Source organism: Mytilus edulis, chromosome 4 (genome assembly GCF_963676685.1).
Source record: "Mytilus edulis chromosome 4, xbMytEdul2.2, whole genome shotgun sequence".
NCBI lineage: Eukaryota > Metazoa > Mollusca > Bivalvia > Mytilida > Mytilidae > Mytilus > Mytilus edulis.
Window position 1 is genome coordinate 25,367,676 of NC_092347.1, and position 19,101 is coordinate 25,386,776.

At 30.7% G+C, this 19,101-nt stretch overlaps 1 protein-coding gene across 9 annotated transcripts in view; it reads left to right on the plus strand.

Moving 5' to 3' along the window:
* Positions 1-15,513, plus strand: part of LOC139521778 (myb-like protein X) — a 52,947-nt gene extending 37,434 nt beyond the window's left edge. For 7 of the 9 annotated variants that reach the window (XM_071315388.1, XM_071315389.1, XM_071315390.1 and 4 more), the window contains 3 exons: positions 6,001-7,422; positions 10,829-10,918; positions 14,378-15,513. In XM_071315388.1, the coding sequence (XP_071171489.1) occupies positions 6,001-7,422; positions 10,829-10,918; positions 14,378-14,566 (1,701 nt within the window). In that variant the 3' untranslated portion in view covers positions 14,567-15,513. Of the gene's footprint in view, positions 1-3,264; positions 3,521-4,410; positions 4,581-6,000; positions 7,423-10,828; positions 10,919-14,377 lie in introns of those variants that run through there. The other 2 variants (XM_071315395.1, XM_071315387.1) reach the window with 2 other exon arrangements.
* Positions 15,514-19,101: the final 3,588 nt, after the last annotated feature.

Here is a 19,101-nt window from a genome sequence, read left to right on the forward strand (position 1 = left end):
TACGTTGGTCTTTTTGTAATTCCAAAGTTTAGGTAGTTTCACATTTCAAATAGGCATAAAAAAAAATCCTCAAAATTAAAGTTATGAAATATGAAATTTTACAAATAACATACATTTCAATATACCGCTTACACTGTCAATTACAAAAAACAGGCTGCCTTTACAGGTTTCTTTTAATCTCTAATTCCTAGTTAAAAAAACACATGAAACCCTAAATATTCGTTGGTGGCCTTTGGCTGTTTTCCGTTCGTTGGTCAGGTTGTTGTCTCTTTGACACATTCCCCATTTCCTACTCAATTTTATTTGTTTTAATCTCCATTAAAAAATTGATATCTTACAGAGATTTTAGTATTGATTTTTGTATACTTATGAATCTGATACTCTGTGCTCATTAGAAGATGCTGCATTACTACCTGAGAAAAGCTGAAGTAAATAAATAAATAATGAATCACTGTTTAATACTTCAACTTCAATTCTCATTAATAAAAAGAAATCAGATATTTCTCTGAATGAAAATAAGTAAAGATATATCCAAGGACTAAAACTTGATTTTATGCTTACGCTAGGGTTAAAGAACCTGGGGAAAAATTGATTTCTAATATCTATTTATCAGAAAAAAATCTCTGATTTTGAAGTTACGACACTTGAATGAAATAGAATGAAAATTGATTTTTTTACATATATTATTGTATGTTTATCATGGTAAGAAAATGAACCCCAATGAAGCTCAAAATAATATTTCATAGGTTTGCAAAAAAATACAATAGACCTGAAAGAGTTTTAATTCCATTTTCATAAAGAGTTGTGTATTTATATTAACAATTTTTAGTCAAGATTAGGACAAAACCTACTTGATATCAAGGTCAAGGTCTTTAGACAGTCATTTGAAATAGTTTCAGTGGGTAGCAGATGCTATGGTTTGCAATGTTTAACCATTTAAAAATGTTTTTGGTTGAAAAGTGAATAATTTGTATATGGTCTTCTTGTATAAGTCATTGTATTAAAAAGGCAAGCCTTTAAAGCAAATGATGTTCTTTTAGGGATTATATGATGTTTATAAGAGAAAAAAAAGGTAAACTTTTGATCTTGACAATGAAAGGGTATTTTATTTTTAACCTTAAAAGGTGAAGTAACGAGACTGAAAGTGACAAGAGACAGATAAGCGTTATTTTGAAGTTTGTACGGTGACTGTTTAGATATGGAGAGGAAGATATTTAAGATGCTAGGAAGTGGAGATTGGTCGCCACCCTTGTTACTTTGCCTGATGATTTAATCCTGTCATAGTTATGTCTATATTTAATAAGGTTTTATATGAAGATAGGAGAAAACTTGGATTTCCATGGTCCTCTAGGGTAGGATGATTTTTTTCTCATTTTAGATATTTTTATTCAAAGAAAATCTTCTTTTGAAAAGTATAACAATATCTAGTGCTAATTGTCTGATATTTTTGAAAAAAATCTTTTCAGATCAGTTCTGTTCTATTTTTTATTAAATAAAAAATTGGAAAGTTTGAAAAGAATTGATCATACTCCAAAAAAAAAGAGTCAAATTAGCAGTTTCTACATTTTTTCTTAAACAATATTCAAAATAATTCACAATTGTTACATTGTTATGGAATTACTGAATAAAAACAAAATTTCAATCTACTCAAGTTAAAGTTTGATACTTATTTCTCACCAGTAGCTCTGGGGTAATTATAAGGGAAATCTTAAAAGTTATAAATGAATAACCCAAACCAAATGCTAAAACCTGCCTAGAACACTTGTGCATTTCAAAGATAACTTTTATAAATTTTGCATCTTTTTATCTCCTGAATTTATACTTTTGCACAGGTGCGGGTGATAATATAATTGTTATTTATAAAAAGAAAAATCATAGGATATATGGCATAATAAATTGGCTACTTTGTCAACTTGATGTTGGATTGATACTCAACAGAAAATATCAAATCTAAGTCATTACAAAACGGAGTACAACTTAAAGTGAACTTATCTGTAATGAGAAAAATTACAAAAAACACCCTACACACCGAAAACATAGTTCTGCCATACAGCTGACATACATCTGTCATGTTTTACTGTGATCCTGTTATATCCAGCTTCACAGATGACATACATTATAGTATTCCTTTTATATCCAACCTCACTGCTGGCATACATATGACATGTTTTCCCTAATCCTGTGTTTTATCAGCTGTTTAAGGATTAATACATCCAACAATACTGTTTTGCAATTATTTTTTCATTTCTGATGAGCTTTATCTGTATTCACATCTAACATAAATGACGAAAAAATTATTTTGTCCTTTCAAAATAGTGAATTTCCCTTTTCTTAGGAGTTAATGCCTGCATCACCTGCATACTGTGTATATCATCATTGTTGTTTTGTTTCCAACGAGTGTGATGCTTAATTCTGCAAATTTGAATTAGTACAATCACTGGATCATAGTGAGTGTGGCATAGATGAGAATCAAGATACATACCCACTCAGGTTCACCTTTTAAAATGCTGATTTAAACCCTTACAAAATTCAATTTTGAACCCACTTTGACCTCAAGCATCACTATTGGTGTAAGGCATGTTAGATACCAATAAAGGTCTTTCAGAAATTTAGCCTTATTTCATGATAAATCATGATAAATGTGGATATCCAATTACAGTAACGTGAATAGTTTCATGGTGTAAATGAGAATGTGTTTGCTTTTTCAGAGCTTTTGTTAAGGCACACTTACTTTCTATTGGAGTTTTTCTTCCCCAAACTTCTCAGTATCAGTTAATTGTTTTATGTCTGGACTTGATTGTATTTCCAACCTTATTAATTCCTATAAAGTGTCTTACATGTCATCTGGATTTTGATTTTTTTTTATTACACTTTTTATATTTTTGTTTTTTTATCAACTAACAATTCCAGTATGATATAACTCACAAAAAAATTTAATGAAGAATGGCTTAAGATTTATTGAAACCTTTTGAAAAAAATATCCAATCTTTGATCCAGGAAATGAGAAAGACAAATGATCAATTCATCGACTAACATACATACATATTTATTTTCTTTTCTGCATGTTAATATATTTTATTTGTCTCCATATAAGGAAACCAATTACTAGTAAAATAGAAAAAGTTGTCAGACACATTAAGGAATAAGGAAGCTTTTACATGTTGTTGTTTGTACATTTTGTACACCTGTTATTTAATTTAACATAAGTTTAGATGTTAATCTTGTACGTATTTGTAATTTCAAAAGATAACATTTTTTTAAAACACCTCCAGGGAGAGAATTCATTAGTAGAAAAGTGAAATGTTTCTGGATCAAAGATTTGTGTTGATTTTTCACACCTTTGGATTTAACAGATAATTGCCATTAAAGTCACCACACATTAAAACTTACACTACATAATGATGTGTCAAACAGTGATGGATAACACTTCAATGTAATCAAGTTGCTTTTTGTATTATTATAAAATTGCATATATTTGTGTATTGCCTGGTGGTATGATAAGTGTGGAAATTTTCATCTGGTAAGGATTTTCAGTTTTAACTTTAATTTTTCAGAATACATAAAGATTATTAGAATTTTGTATGGCCATTCTATAAAACAATTTATATATATATAAATGTGTATGAAAATATAATAAGTACGTCTGAACCAGTGACATGTATATAAAGCACCATGTGAAAAGGTTACTTGTTGTTGACTTAGTACAGTATGATAATTTGTTTGAATTAGAATTTTATAAAGTTACATGTACAATGAATAATATTAGACTCATTGTAAAATTTTTCCTTTTCAAACATATTATTTCCTGTGTGATAGAAATATTAAAATTCTTTTTTTTATATAATTTTGTGAGTGTATGATCAAAGTCAGAAAATCACAGACTTTGTCATCTATGTATTAACTTATATCTTTGAAGAGAAAAAGACTGAGGATTTTTTTTGTAGAAATTCACATTTTCTATAAAACATTGCCTCATATTCCATTTGCAAACCCACCTTCAAATAATGGATAAACTGTCAGATATTGTTTTTTATGGCCTCAGTGAAATAAAATCACAAGGCTAGTCTTGGACAGTGATCTATGTAACTGATATTTTTGATGTATAAATGATGAAGAGAAACAGACAGTGGAATATATTTTAGTAGAAATTCATATTTGTCTATAAATTGATGCTTCATATTCCATTTGCTTACCAACCTTCAAGACTAATAATGAATAAACTGATATTGTTTTTTATGGCCTAAGAGAAATAAAATCACAAGGCTACTATCCTTGGACAGAAAGGAAGTGATTATATATAATTATATACTATGGTAGATATACTCTGGTCACTAACAGGTACTATTGACAGGTTAACTTGAGTAATGGATCAAAAATACCTGTAATTAGTAACTAATTAAGATTAGACAGGTGAATGTTAAAATGGAGGGCACCTGTTCTAGCACTCACATGACAAACTGATAATGATGACAAGATGTGCATTATTACAACCGTTAGGGCATCAGCCTCGTCTGGAACAGCACAACCAAACACTATTTCTTATAACGGATAGATACTATGGACAAACACATCAGACTAAAGTAAGTCAGACAAACAAATAACTTGTGTAGCCCAGATACAGCAGAATGTTATCTATAGATGATTGCTTGTTCAAGCTTTTACCCCATCCTCTAAGAAGATGCGACTTGCAGCTTTGTTTACACAGTCCAAATATACCAGAGATCTATTTGTGTGCAATTAATGGATGAGGATGTTCATATGTACATAAAAGAGGGGACAAAGACACCAGAGGGACATTCAAACTCATTGATCCAAAATAAACTGACATTAACGCCATTGCTAGAAAAGAAAAAAACAAACAGACAAATAATAGTACAATAATTCTTCAATTACTTTGATGAAATCCATGTTTAGAATGTACTTCTGGAGAATATGATTTATATAAAATTTGTACCTGTTGATTGTGAAATTGATATTTTTCAATAATTATTGTAAGTGTTAAGAAGGATTGTTTAGGTTGTTTTTAAGCAGCATGAAATTACACACAGCAAAAAATACCATTTAACACTTCCTACACGAAAGTATCATATCTTAATATAACCAGAATATCCGATATGATATACAATTACGGGAGTTAGTTTGTGTTAAAAAAGTTTATATCCGATATAATATACAGTTCTGGGAGTTAGTTGGTGTTAAAAAAGGTTTGTCAGCTATCTTCATATTGATAAAAAAAAAATCAAATGTTTATTAAACCTGCTCTCCTAATAACTTTTTAAAATTGAAAATCAACATGATTGTAATAATGTTTTTTCAATGTGTTTGGTCACATGTCACATCTCTTTATTTGCATCAGTGAAACTCTCTGACTCTTGATACAGGATATGAAGATGTGCTTCACTTATTTTAAATTTCATTTACCGTAAAGTACTTTATTTTGTGTAGTTTAAATATAAATGATAATGCTATCTTGGACCTAATCTGTTGTTAGGTTTTATTTTACATTTTCTTTGTATGGAACTATCTCCATGGTCAGTAGGTAGCCTCTTATTGTAAGGCAAATTTCTGCCTTATACAACATACCCTCACTTTTCTGTGGCAGTCTAAAATTCCTGCCCTTTTATCCCTGTTGCCCAAACAAAATTGTTTTTGCTGCTGAAATTGAGTACATGAAGCCGAAATAATACTGTGGATTCATTTATTTTCGTGGTTACCAATTAGTGGATTAAGGAAAACTTGCATGTTCGTGGATATTTAATTTTGTGGTTTGCCGAAGACTGCATACAAGCATATAGTAAATTTGTTTTTCTTTGAACATTTAATTTCGTGGTTGCCTGTACCCAGAAAATCCATGAAAATTGGTATCCAACGAATAATAATGAATCCACAGTAATGATAAGAGTAATATAATGTTGATAGCCTATTTCTTTGAACTTAATTGTTTTCTAGGCCATGATACTAGTAAACTGACAGTTCATATTTTTCTTTTTCTATTTTTAGGCAATATTTGGTGGACGTATAAGTAATAAAAAGATCAATGTTATCAAAACAAATCCAGTGTACAAAGATGGAAATGGAATGAAAAAGGGAAATAACTCTAGCAAGGAAAATGATATGGGTGGTATAGAAATTCAGGTTTATAATAACATACCAAAATCATCATTGGAAAATTCAACAAAACATGAAAATTTGATAATGAAAGAACAATTGATGAATGAAAATTCACGAACAGAGCGTGATAAAGTAACAGTAACTAACGGGGATGTTTGTGTGGGCGATATAATTATAGAAAATGGGTACAGAAATCCGTCATTTATATCTGATACTGATAGTGTGGCAGGACTTGATGTGATGGAGCATACAGTGAAATACTCTGGGGAAGGGGAGGGGAAAGGTAACATGTCAGGGTCAGAATGGCCAGATATTGATGATATTGCCCTGCCACCACTGTCACATGATGAAATTGACAAATCAAAGAATAGTGATGATGAAGCTTATGAAATGATAGACTACAACAGAAATAAAACAAAATTCAAAAATGACATTGATCCTGGTGACATTGAAATTAATATAAGTCAGGACATGGAAGCCAAAGTTAAGTCAGAGGTTAAAGTAAATGAAAATGTTGTACAAGATACAAAGGAAGAAGTTCAAACAGTCTCGGCAACATTAATCCAGTCTGAGGCTCAAGATCAGACAGTTTTAGAAGTTCAATCAGTGTCTGTGGATGAAAAAGAAACTTTAGAAAAACAACCAAATGAAAGTGACAATACCCTTGAAAACACAGTAAATGAAAGTGATAATAACCTTGAAAAACAAGGAAATGAAAATGACAGTCTTTTAAATGGTGACATGGAGCACATGATAACAAGTGATCTCAGTTCTAAAGATTCCAACGAAAATGAGAAAAAGTACACTAAAAGTGATGCTCAAAACGAAAACACAAATGAAACTAATCACCAAAAGTCAAATGGGTCTATTAACAAAGAACCAAAAATAAATGGATCTGTGAATTCAACATATTCTCTTGATGAAGACAGCTATGTAAATGAGAAAGGAAAATCGAAAAAGAAGAAAAAATTAAAACAAAGAAAGAATTCACTTCCAGATCATATATTAAACTCATTGAATATGAAACCATCTAAGCCTATTCTTGTCCCTGTAGTCATAGATGATAGTGCTATGTCAGTAGGTCGTTCAAGGTCAACAGACAATTCAAATGAACAAAAGTCAGTCAAATTCTCTGATGACACTGTGTTTAATGATACAAAACCAAATAAATACAAACAAGAAAGATTAACTTTAAAGGATATTTATAAGGGGAAAATTTCCAGTAAGGATGCTGTTGCCAAACTTAATCCTGTGTTTCTTGATGAGGACAATCAGGCTTTACAAGACAGGAACACAGAAGATAGTGACCAGGTAATATACTTACATAACTTGTTAAAACAGTCAAGGATTTTACGGGTTTTTTCCATTTCATTAGTTCATAGAAATTCATAGAGAATGTAATAAATTAGTTATTATATTAAGAGGGTACAGAACACATAAGGGAGTTTTTTTTTTTAAATTAGTTGAACGTTTTAATCACATACTATTAGGGGCCAGATGAGGACTACCTTTGGGTGCTGGATTTTCTCACTGTGTTGAAGACCCATTGCCTGGTGGCCTTCAGCTGTTGTCTGCTCTTTGGACAGGTTGTTTTCTCTTTGACATTTTCCACATTTCCATTATCAATTCTAATTGTAAAGGGAATTCAAGCTTCACGTTGATGAACTTTAGTGCTTGTCAAACTGCTATATTATATAGATTCAATGCAATAATTCTTGTAAATTATGTGGTTCAAATTTTTTGAAATTTTTATATTTTAGTCAACAGATCAAAGTTTATGTTATCTCTAAATTTTGTGAAAATAAAATTAGCCGAATCTATTTTAGTCTTAGTGTTCAGTAATTGGTACCCCCTTTCATACACATCAAAAAGCCACAAATGATTAATGTTGCCTTTCAGTTTTATTGGAAAAATAAATATGAGTAATGATAAAAAACATCTTTTACATATTCATGATATTAAGCATTTTTCCTTTTAACGATTTTCAGCCTTTTTTTTATTTCAATAGAATATATAATCACTTGTTTAAAATATTGTTTAATAATGTAACAGTTACTTGGTTTGTGACAATGTAGCAGTAAAGTATGTAAATATGGAGACAGCATAATGTTACACCTACTCCATGATTAAAGAGAGCAGATTTAATTTTTTTTAAACCCAGTATAACTTTTGAAAGTTCAGTAAACAAAATTAATGGCCTTGAAATCTATCTGAAACACCCAATTATCTTGCACTTTTGGATGTCTGTGTGGTTAGGTTGTACTTTATATTTTTTCACTTTCCGATTTTGGATAATGACATAATGTTTCAACTAGATTTTTTTTATTACAAAAAATCACCTAAGATATAGTAGTCTGACTCAGCTTGATAACCATAAAATTCTAATAAAATTAAATACTCACTTTCAATAAAAAAAGAAATAAAGTGCATCTTGATATGCAAGTCAAATCAGTCAAAAGAATAATTTATAACCAGAAAATGAAAAGTTATTGAAGCATTATAAAATGGTACACATGACTAAAATTTTTGAACTTTAATTAAATGTCAGTGTTGTGGTATACCAATGTTGTTGAGCTGTAATATCTAAAAGTTTTCTATATATATGGAAACATCAATGCAGCAACACAGAAATGTTTGACACTTTCGTTCTAGTTTTCATGGGATTTTATTTTAATGCCAAAGGGACCTATTGCTATAATTTTGTGTCCTTTGTCTGTTTTTAAAGTCTATCTTCTGTTATCTTTTACAAAAGTCTAATTTGAAAAAAGTACTTAGCCAAATAAAACCAAACTTGGCCACAAAAATCCTTAATAGGGTATCTCATTGAAAAAAATGTGCCTGCCAACCAACATGGCTGCCAGGGCTGAAAAAAGAACATATGGGTAAAATGCAAGTATAATTGTATTGTCTATTATCTTGTTAGCCTTTACAAAAAGAGAAAATTGAGAGGTATAAATGTGCAATATTATAAGGTCTATCTATCATCTACCTATTGAAAAAAAAATACCAGACAGTCTACTTATAGGAGTCATTGTAGTAATATAGAATCAGGCTTTTGGTTTTCTCTTTTGAATTGTTTTAGATTTTGTAAGTCATAGCCCTTTTCAGTGGGGTTTTGCTCATTGTTGAACACTGCACATGACCTATAATTGTTTGGCCTTTGTCATTTGGTCTTTAATGGATAGTTGTCTTATTCATAAGACTTCTCTTTATTTTTAAATTGAAAGATCAGATGCTGCTATGGATAATTTTTTATTCTTTCACCAAAGAACTTTAAAGTAGAACAATAAAAAAAATCTTTAATAACATTGTAAACTACTAAAACTAAATAAAAAAAATATCAATTAAAGATCAGAAATAAATATCAATCTTAATCCTGACAAGCTGTGATGTCCATACTTATAGATATTTTATGTAGCCATTTCATCACAAAAGTAAATATATATATGTAGGACTTAAATCTATGGCGGGTTCCAAATCTATGGCAGATTCCAAATCTATGGTAAATGTGACGTTAAAAACGTCAAACAAATTAAATCTATGGCAGATTTTTGTTTTCTCCAAATCTATGGCAGATTTTTTTCATAACGTCACAATTGAATAACACCATATTACATCGTCGCCGCCACTTACGATGGCGGAACCCATATATATGAACACCATTCCAGATGAAGGTATTTCCCTCGACAACAATTTGCGGATGGTTAAAAGGAAGCTTTGATGTGAACTATTATACGAAAGAGAGGCACAATGTGCTGTACTGGCCGAAGCTTGCGATGAATAATGACACCGCTGTTTTCAGTACTGGATATTTTACAAAAGGAGTTAATATGATAAATATTTTACAACTGGCAAAGTTTATAAAGTGAAAGATCAAATTACCAGTTACCAATTTAATTTAAATTGTCATCAAATAAAGAAAAAAAGTAAACGATGAAATAACATTATGTGTAAATTCAAACTTTTCATTTGTAATAATCTTTTTTTTCATGATATAAAAAAACTGCCTTTCTATTTGTTCAGGGATTTACTAGTTGGTTTAATGAATGGGTTAAACAAGTACTATGCGCCGATTAAAAATGTTTATTTTTTACAGGGCGCATCAATGCAATCTTCAAGTCTGTATTAAGTTATATGAATTCATCATTTACGAAATGTTTTGGTTGACCAGTATGAAATGTTTATTTTACAAATGTTTATAGCCATGCTCCCATTGTCGAATATTTCCACTTATTTAAGACAAGTCGTTTGTCGTATATGTACTGCATTGTTTTCCATTTGCACAACATTTGCCATAGATTTAAAACAACAAAAATCCGCCTTAGATTAGTCAATTACAAAACTTGCCATAGATTAGGATTGTAAAAAATCTGCCATAGATTTGGGATGGCATGACGTCACATTTGCCATAGATTAGGAATCTGCCATAGATTTGAGTCCTACATATATAAGTTTAGTCTGTATGGTTTTTTTTTTTAATTTTTGGTTCATTTATATGTTTCAGAGTTAAGTGTGACGTCCATTTTCACTGAACTTAAGTATACATTTTTGTTTAGGGTCCATTTGAAGTCTGCCTCTGGGTGCAGGATTTTCTAATTGTGTTGAAGACCTATTGGTGGCCTTTGGCTGTTTTCTGCTCTTTGGTCAAGTTGTTGTCTCTATGCTTTAATTTCCATTTTTATTTTCAATATAACAAATGTTTTGATTTGTGTTTCAGTATGATGATAACCTGAATACACCAGCCTACATGAAGAACTATTTAACCTCTCATGGTGGAGAACAGGGACCAAGCAGACATGCTGGACTAGTAATTACTTTTATTATTTCTTTATTTTGTTATGCCTGTTTCAGTAAACAGTTACTTAAAGATTAAGATCAGATTAATGAAATATACTTTCTTTTATTATAAAAATTTCACTTCTACGAGTTCTAGAATTTAAAAATTAGTCTAAGTAACTTTCTGAAATTTTCTAAATTTCATGGAGTAAAGTGTCTTTTTTCATTTGATTCTTGTCCTGTTAATGTATGTTTTCACTTGTATTGATCAGAAAGGTTGTTTCCACATGAAAGCAACTTTAGTGAAAAAAAACATCCTCATATAAAAATAGAAATTTCTGTACACCATATATAGAACAGATAAAATCTTTACAATGCATTTTAATCATGGTTGACGACCCCAACTGCCTTTTATTAGTAGTAAAAACAAAATTGGTAAAAGAATTCTATGCATTTAGGAAAGGCTGATTGCATCCAAACTTTGGGTAATTGATACATTTATGATCTCTTTAAAGAATGATGATTTATTATCAAATAAAGTTACATAAAAAATGTCTATTACATAATAAACTAAATATAGAATAGAACACAAAAAAATCAACAAATACTTATTTGTATGTTAAGTGTGAAATGCTACTAAGCTAAAGGTAAATGATGTTATAACCCTTTTAGATGTAGAAAATAACTAACTAAAAAACCTTCATTGTTGGTAATACATTTTGTACTTAGATATTTTGTAACAAGTTCCTAGGAATAAGTTACAACTTGTTTAATTTGGATTGCTTATTGCACTGGTTTTAGTCTGTCCAAATCAGTTTTCAAATACTGAAATAAATTTTCCCTATGTAGGTTTTCAAACACTACCGGTATATATCTTTTAAAACAATTTAAGTTAGCATCCTCCCTTGTAACTGGAAGTAATAAGTTAATGTATGCAGGAATTTACGCTCAGTGTGAACATGATAGATGTCCTCTTTAATTGTTGTAATTATTTCACATCTATAAATGTGTCATAACACTTTCATCGCTTATTTCTAAATAATTAATTTACTTAATTATCTACGGTACAGATTTAATAACTGTAGGTTAATTGGACTGATGTTACCTATTTTGAATTTGATAACTGTATAGGTTAATTGGACTAATGTATGCTCTTGTTGTCACTTACAGGTAGTAATGGGGGTACAAGTAAAAATCTTGTTAATTTTTATGGCCCCGCAACGAAGTTGTCGGTGCCATATAGTTTTACCCTTGTTCCGCTCCGCTAATTTTTGCCAAAATTAAGGGTTTACAACTTTGAAAATTGTTGAAAATCACAGATTACAGACTTTTTTTCTAACGCATCCAGATTTTGAGCTAATTTTTGATATGTAAGACTTCCATCATGTTTGTGTCCACATGTGTTATTGAAATTGCAGATTTTTCAACTTTTTGAGCCGGGGCCATTTGTGTCGCTTTGACACATCAGAATACAGTTAAACTACTGCATAGTTTTTATGAATGTTTCTTTGGAGAACCTATCCTTGTATTGGTGCTGATTTAATGAAAAAGATGTAACGTAAGATTTCAAGTGAACATAAAATGGGATTTTTATTTTGCTAAGTATGGCAGGAGTAATTTATTGTTAAAATACATCTCAGTAAGGTAAACTGTATTCTGTGTCAAATGGTCATGCTAGAATTATTGTCTGAATGATAATATTAGACAAACACATCACATGCATAGTTTGGTCTAAGGGAGGTAATAAATGATTGACTTGACAGTTTAAATACTTGAGTGATATCTAAATTATTGTAGTTTGTCATTTCAATGAAATAATTGTGACCTTCTTTGATAGACAGAATGAAAATTAACATTTGACTTTAAACCAATATACAATCTTAAAATTCAGTCCTGAATAAATTGTGATCAATTGCTACAAGCACCTTTTTGTTACAAATCCATCAATTACATTTTAATTTCACTAGAAGTACATGGTGTAACCCAGTCATAAACCATAGTGCAGTAGTTTTACATTGTAAGATCAAGAGATATCTTAATCTTTTGTCCTGAATAAATTGCCATCAAGTGATATAGACATTTTTTTTTACGAATTGATAAATTAATAGAAAAACAAAGGATATGGCATTATACATCCTATTGTTTCAGAAAAAGGGAAAAGGTTTGGTACCATTTAAACGTTTATGTAATTTATACATGTTTCTCATTTCTTGTTTTTCATATAGATTAGAACTTTCGTTTTCTTGTTTGAATGGTTTTACACTAGTAATTTTGGGGCCCTTTATAGCTTGTTGTTCGGTGTGAGCCAAGACTCCTGTTGAAGGCCGTAAATTGCCTATAATGGTTTACTTTTATAAATTGTTATTTGGATGGAGAGTTTTCTCATTGGCACTCATACCACATCTTCCTATATCTATGACACAAAATCAAGTCAATGCAAAACAAAAACAAAAACACATACAAAGTGCAAAGGATCAGCGCTTTTATTGCTGTTCTTCATCTCAAAGTCACAGTGAAGCCTTCAACATGGAGGGGGAAAAACTCTCATTTCAAGTTTAAGACCGCCCGTATAAGTATATATAAAAGTGTGGCTCGCAGGTACAAAAATTTCAGCAAAAAAACTAAACATTTGTTTTTTCATTACAAATTTTATTTATTACACTATTAGTTATTGCTTTATGATATGGTACAAAAATCAACCAAAAAAAGTGATTTGGTTTGGCCCCAGATGACTTTTAAAATGTTAATATCATTGAAAAAGCTCCAAATTATCTCCCTTTGGTGCAAAAATGCCATTTTTTGGCATCAAAATTGAAATATCTTTTTTAGCACATCGGTGACCTATATTTTTTATTATTGTTTTCAAATAAGCTGTACATGAACTAAAAAATTGTAAAATTTAAGCGATTTCTGTAATTAGGTTATTTTTTTTATTTCGATATTACCTCTATTTCTCCTATTAGTTCAACATTAACAAAAATATATGCTTCTTTCGGATGCAGATTGTGAACCTAAATGAACGGTGACCCCATTTTTTTATTTCATTTTTCTATTAAGTATATGATAAAGTTCATTTATAAAAAATTATAGCGAAATCCTATATTAAAAAAAAATTATTTATAGCCGTGAGCCCCCTTAAGAAAATAAGGAGATGTGGGATGATTTCTAATGGAGACAACTATCCACAAGAATCCAAATGGCATATGGATGTAAGCAGCTACAGGTTAAGTGTTTAGCCTTCAACCAGGAGCTAAACCCATAATGTATTGTCAGCTAGAGCCCAACATGACAAAATGTAAAACTGTATACATGATAAAATCAAGGGCTTGCTTAATGACAAAACAAGAAATGAAAATAAATATGACATATTTTGAATGACAAAAGAAGAGGAAATAATTTTTCTATTTATAAAAAAATGTTGATGACTATTGTTTATTACTTAGAATTGTGTTTATTGAAGTATACAAATATTTACTTTATAACTTTACAGGATGTAGACAATGACATAGAAAGTATTGGCAGTGAAGGGGCGGTAAACTATGACAAACTAATCCAACAAACAATAGCAAGAAAGAGACGAAGTCGAATTCTACGCCTTATATGTGCAGTATTTACATTTTGTGTTGTGATTGGAGTTGTGGTCGTTTTAGTCATATTTGTTGGGCAAAAGCAGTCATGATTAGAATAAAAAGTGGGCTTTATATATAGTTATGTAGTCATAAAGAAGCAGACATAATTACAAAATGTGGAGATGAAAAAAGCAGGGTATTATATTAGATGCAAACAGAATTTATGATCATTTTAATAGGATGTCCCGACAAATTATATTTACCATTGATGAAAAATGGGCAGAACAATTTCCTTGATGTCAGTATGTCATCTATTCATGGTCAAAGAATATGCAGATATTATTTTTATTGTAAAAGATTTTGGAGAAAAGATATTGCATTACAAATTCAAATCATTTTATCATAACATTATGTAGTTCCTTTTATATGAATTTTACTATATAGCTAAAAATTTGGAATTTCAATTTAAAAATTGTGGATGAGAGAATTTTTGTTGGTACAAATGTACAGCATTCAGATATTTGTACAAAATCACATGATTGTCTATTTTTTATAGTTTTTAATTGATTGAATTTGATTGATTATTTTTTAACCTAACTTCAGCACATACAATTGTATTACAACAAGGGACACATACTTTTTTATTCTGCTACCAAACATTAATCAATTTTTAACTACAGCATAGGATAAGGTTCACTTTTACCCAAATACGGCCTTGGATTTCAACATTATCATTAATGATAAAAAAAAATCGCTACTTGGTTTTAAAAGGGATCAATTTTAAAATCCTAAATGCCTGATAAATCAATTCTTTCATATAAATAAATAATGTCCCAAAGTCAGCATTATTTAAAGATGTCAAAAAAAACAATGCTTATGTGTATTTCTGTGATAAAAAAAAACCTTCATGAAAACATTTGCCACAACTTGCCATCCAAAGTTTTCTGTAACCAAAAGGTGCCAATGTTTATATTGAATCATTGGACATAACAAATTTGGGGAGCAATGATGTTGGCCAAAGTTAACATTTTCCATAAACTGTTATAATTATTAAAAAGAGGACCAAAATTGGCATTAAACTAAAATAATGCATGTGTAAGGGGACATAACTTTGTAGTTAATAATGTGTTGTGCAAATAAGAAATTACAGTGTATAAATAGCAGTGGTGTTATGACCAGATAAGGCTAATTTTGACCCTTTGTAAACCTTGTCCTCTGTTATATGTTTTAATAAATAAACACCATCAGGTCAGGTACTGTGTAAAAAATAGTACAAAATCTGAATACATTTGCAGTGTTGTATTAAATACATATGCATATCACTGCAAAACAAATTCTTCTTTTTAAAATTCTGATATTCAGAAGAAATATGTAATTCTAATTTTAAACATTAGTTCTTTGAACAATTTTTCATAGCATCATCATTTTTTTTTAATTTCTTTTTTTATTACATTTTTCACCGTTACATTACATTACAAAATCTGCAAAAATTGAATGAAAATATTTGTGAAGTAAGTGATACGGGTAAAAGTTAGCTATGTGATTAATTTATAAACAGCAGAGCCAAAAATGTTTCTTATTAAAATATTTTTTTGTATTGAAATATGACTGATTTGAAAACATGGATGATTTTCTTGCTTTTAATATAAGTTTAAAGATTAATGTTAAATTCACTACTTACTAAAAATCTGTTGGAAATAAGATTAATTTATGACTTGCATATACAATTGTTGTTAATTTCTGTGTCATTCCATGATTTGGTCTCTTGTGGAGAGTTGTCTCATTGGCAATCATACCATATCTTTTTATACTTGTGTATAAAACTAAGGGTCAGTTCAGTTCTCAATGATGAAAGGTTCATGATATAAGATACGAAGTCAGATTTGAATATTTTTTTATAAAGGTATCATGAATTTGTATGCAATGTTTACATGTTTGTTCTCTGAAATGAAACAACTCTATGAGACCAAACTGCATACCTGTCAACTTTCACGATTTAGGCGTGTATTACACGATTTTAACCCTTTGTCACGATTGCACGATCGTGATCGTGAAAAACCCTCTAAAACATGATTTTGTGAAAATCTACACGAAAAATATGATGGTTCCCGATTTTGAACTGTGTCCAAGGAAGACATTCGTGTTTAGCCAATCAAATTCTATGTTTCTCTTAACTGTGGCATAGACAGACTTGTTTAAACCACCTATGCAGTATTGACTGTATATAGCAAAGATTTTATATACATGATGGGAACATGTTTTATACTGACAATGCATTCATTTTATAATATTGACTGAGTGTTTTTTAGCAAATGCAATATCTTCTTCATTGATGACATAAAAAAAAAACATTCTAGGGATGTCCAAAACACAAAATGAAAATTCTTTGATTGTTAACAGTGTATATTTGTCTTGCCAGAAAAACTTACAAATATTTATGTATATTTTAGTATCATTGATTTATTTATATTGTATCAGAATTATTATACAGTGAATTATCATGTTCATAAATCTCATTGCTTACTTGTTTATATATATCATTACTCATTTATTTTCTAAAAGTATTTACAGCTTATTGTAAACTCATTTTTAGCTCACCTGGCCCGAAGGGCCAAGTGAGCTTTTCTCATCACTTGGCGTCCGGCGTCCGTCGTCCGTCGTCGTCCGTCGTCCGTCGTCCGTCGTCGTCGTCCGTCGTCGTTAACTTTTACAAAAATCTTTTCCTCTGAAACTACTGGCCCAAATCAAACCAAACTTGGCCACAATCATCATTGGGGTATCTAGTTTAAAAAATGTGTGGCGTGACCCGGTCAACCAACCAAGATGGCCGCCACGGCTAAAAATAGAACATAGGGGTAAAATGCAGTTTTTGGCTTATAACTAAAAAACCAAAGCATTTAGAGCAAATCTGACATGGGGTAAATATGTTTATCAGGTCAAGATCTATCTGCCCTGAAATTTTCAGATGAATCGGTCAATCGGTTGTTGGGTTGCTGCCCCTGAATTGGTAATTTTGAGGAAATTTTGCTGTTTTTGGTTATTATCTTGAATATTATTATAGATAGAGATAAACTGTAAACAGCAATAATGTTCAGCAAAGTAAGATCTACAAATAAGTCAACATGACCAAAATGGTCAGATGACCCGTTTAGGAGTTATTGCCCTTTATAGTCAATTTTTAACCATTTTTCGTTAATTAAAGTAATCTTTTACAAAAATCTTCTCCTCTGAAACTACTGGGCCAAATTAATCCAAACTTGGCCACAATCATCTTTGGGGTAGCTAGTTTAAAAAATGTGTGGCGTGACCTGGTCAACCAACCAAGATGGCCGCCACGACTAAAAATAGAACAAAGGGGTAAAATGCAGTTTTTGGCTTATAACTCAAAAACCAAAGCATTTTGAGGAAATCTGACAGGGATAAAAATGTTTATCAGGTCAAGATCTATCTGCCCTGAAATTTTCAGATGAATCGGTCAATCGGTTGTTGGGTTGCTGCCCCTGAATTGGTAATTTTGAGGAAATTTTGGTGTTTTTGGTTATTATCTTGAATATTATTATAGATAGAGATAAACTGTAAACAGCAATAATGTTCAGCAAAGTAAGATCTACAAATAAGTCAACATGACCAAAATGGTCAGTTGACCCGTTTAGGAGTTATTGCCCTTTATAGTCAATTTTTAACCATTTTTCGTAAATTAAAGTAATCTTTTACAAAAATCTTCTCCTCTGAAACTACTGGGCCAAATTAATCCAAACTTGGCCACAATCATCTTTGGGGTATCTAGTTTAAAAAATGTGTGGCGTGACCTGGTCAACCAACCAAGATGGCCGCCACCGCTAAAAATAGAACATAGGGGTAAAATGCAGTTTTTGGCTTATAACTCAAAAACCAAAGCATTTTGAGGAAATCTGACATGGGATAAAAATGTTTATCAGGTCAAGATCTATCTGCCCTGAAATTTTCAGATGAATCGGTCAATCGGTTGTTGGGTTGCTGCCCCTGAATTGGTAATTTTGAGGAAATTTTGCTGTTTTTGGTTATTATCTTGAATATTATTATAGATAGAGATAAATTGTAAACAGCAATAATGTTCAGCAAAGTAAGATCTACAAATAAGTCAACATGACCAAAATGGTCAGTTGACCCCTTTAGGAGTTATTGCCCTTTATAGTCAATCTTTAACCATTTTTCATAAATCTAAGTAATCTTTTACAAAATCTCCACTGAAACTACTAGGCCACAATCATCTTTGGGGTATCTAGTTTGAAAAATGTGTCCGATGACCTGGCCATTCAACCAAGATGGCCGCCACGGCTAAAAATAGAACATAGGGGTAAAATGCAGTTTTTGGCTTATAACTATGAAACCAAAGCATCTAGAGCAAATCTGACAAGAAGTTAAATTGTTAATCAAGTCAATATCTATCTGCCCTGAATTTTTCAGATGAATTGGACAAATGGTGGTTGGGTTGCTGCCCTCCAATTGGTAATTTTTAAAGAAATTTTGCCGTTTTTGGTTATCTTGAATACTATTATAGATAGCGATAAACTGTAAACAGCAATAATGTTCAGCAAAGTAAGATCTACAAATAAGTCAACATGACCTAAATGGTCAATTGACCCCTTAAGGAGTTATTGTCCTT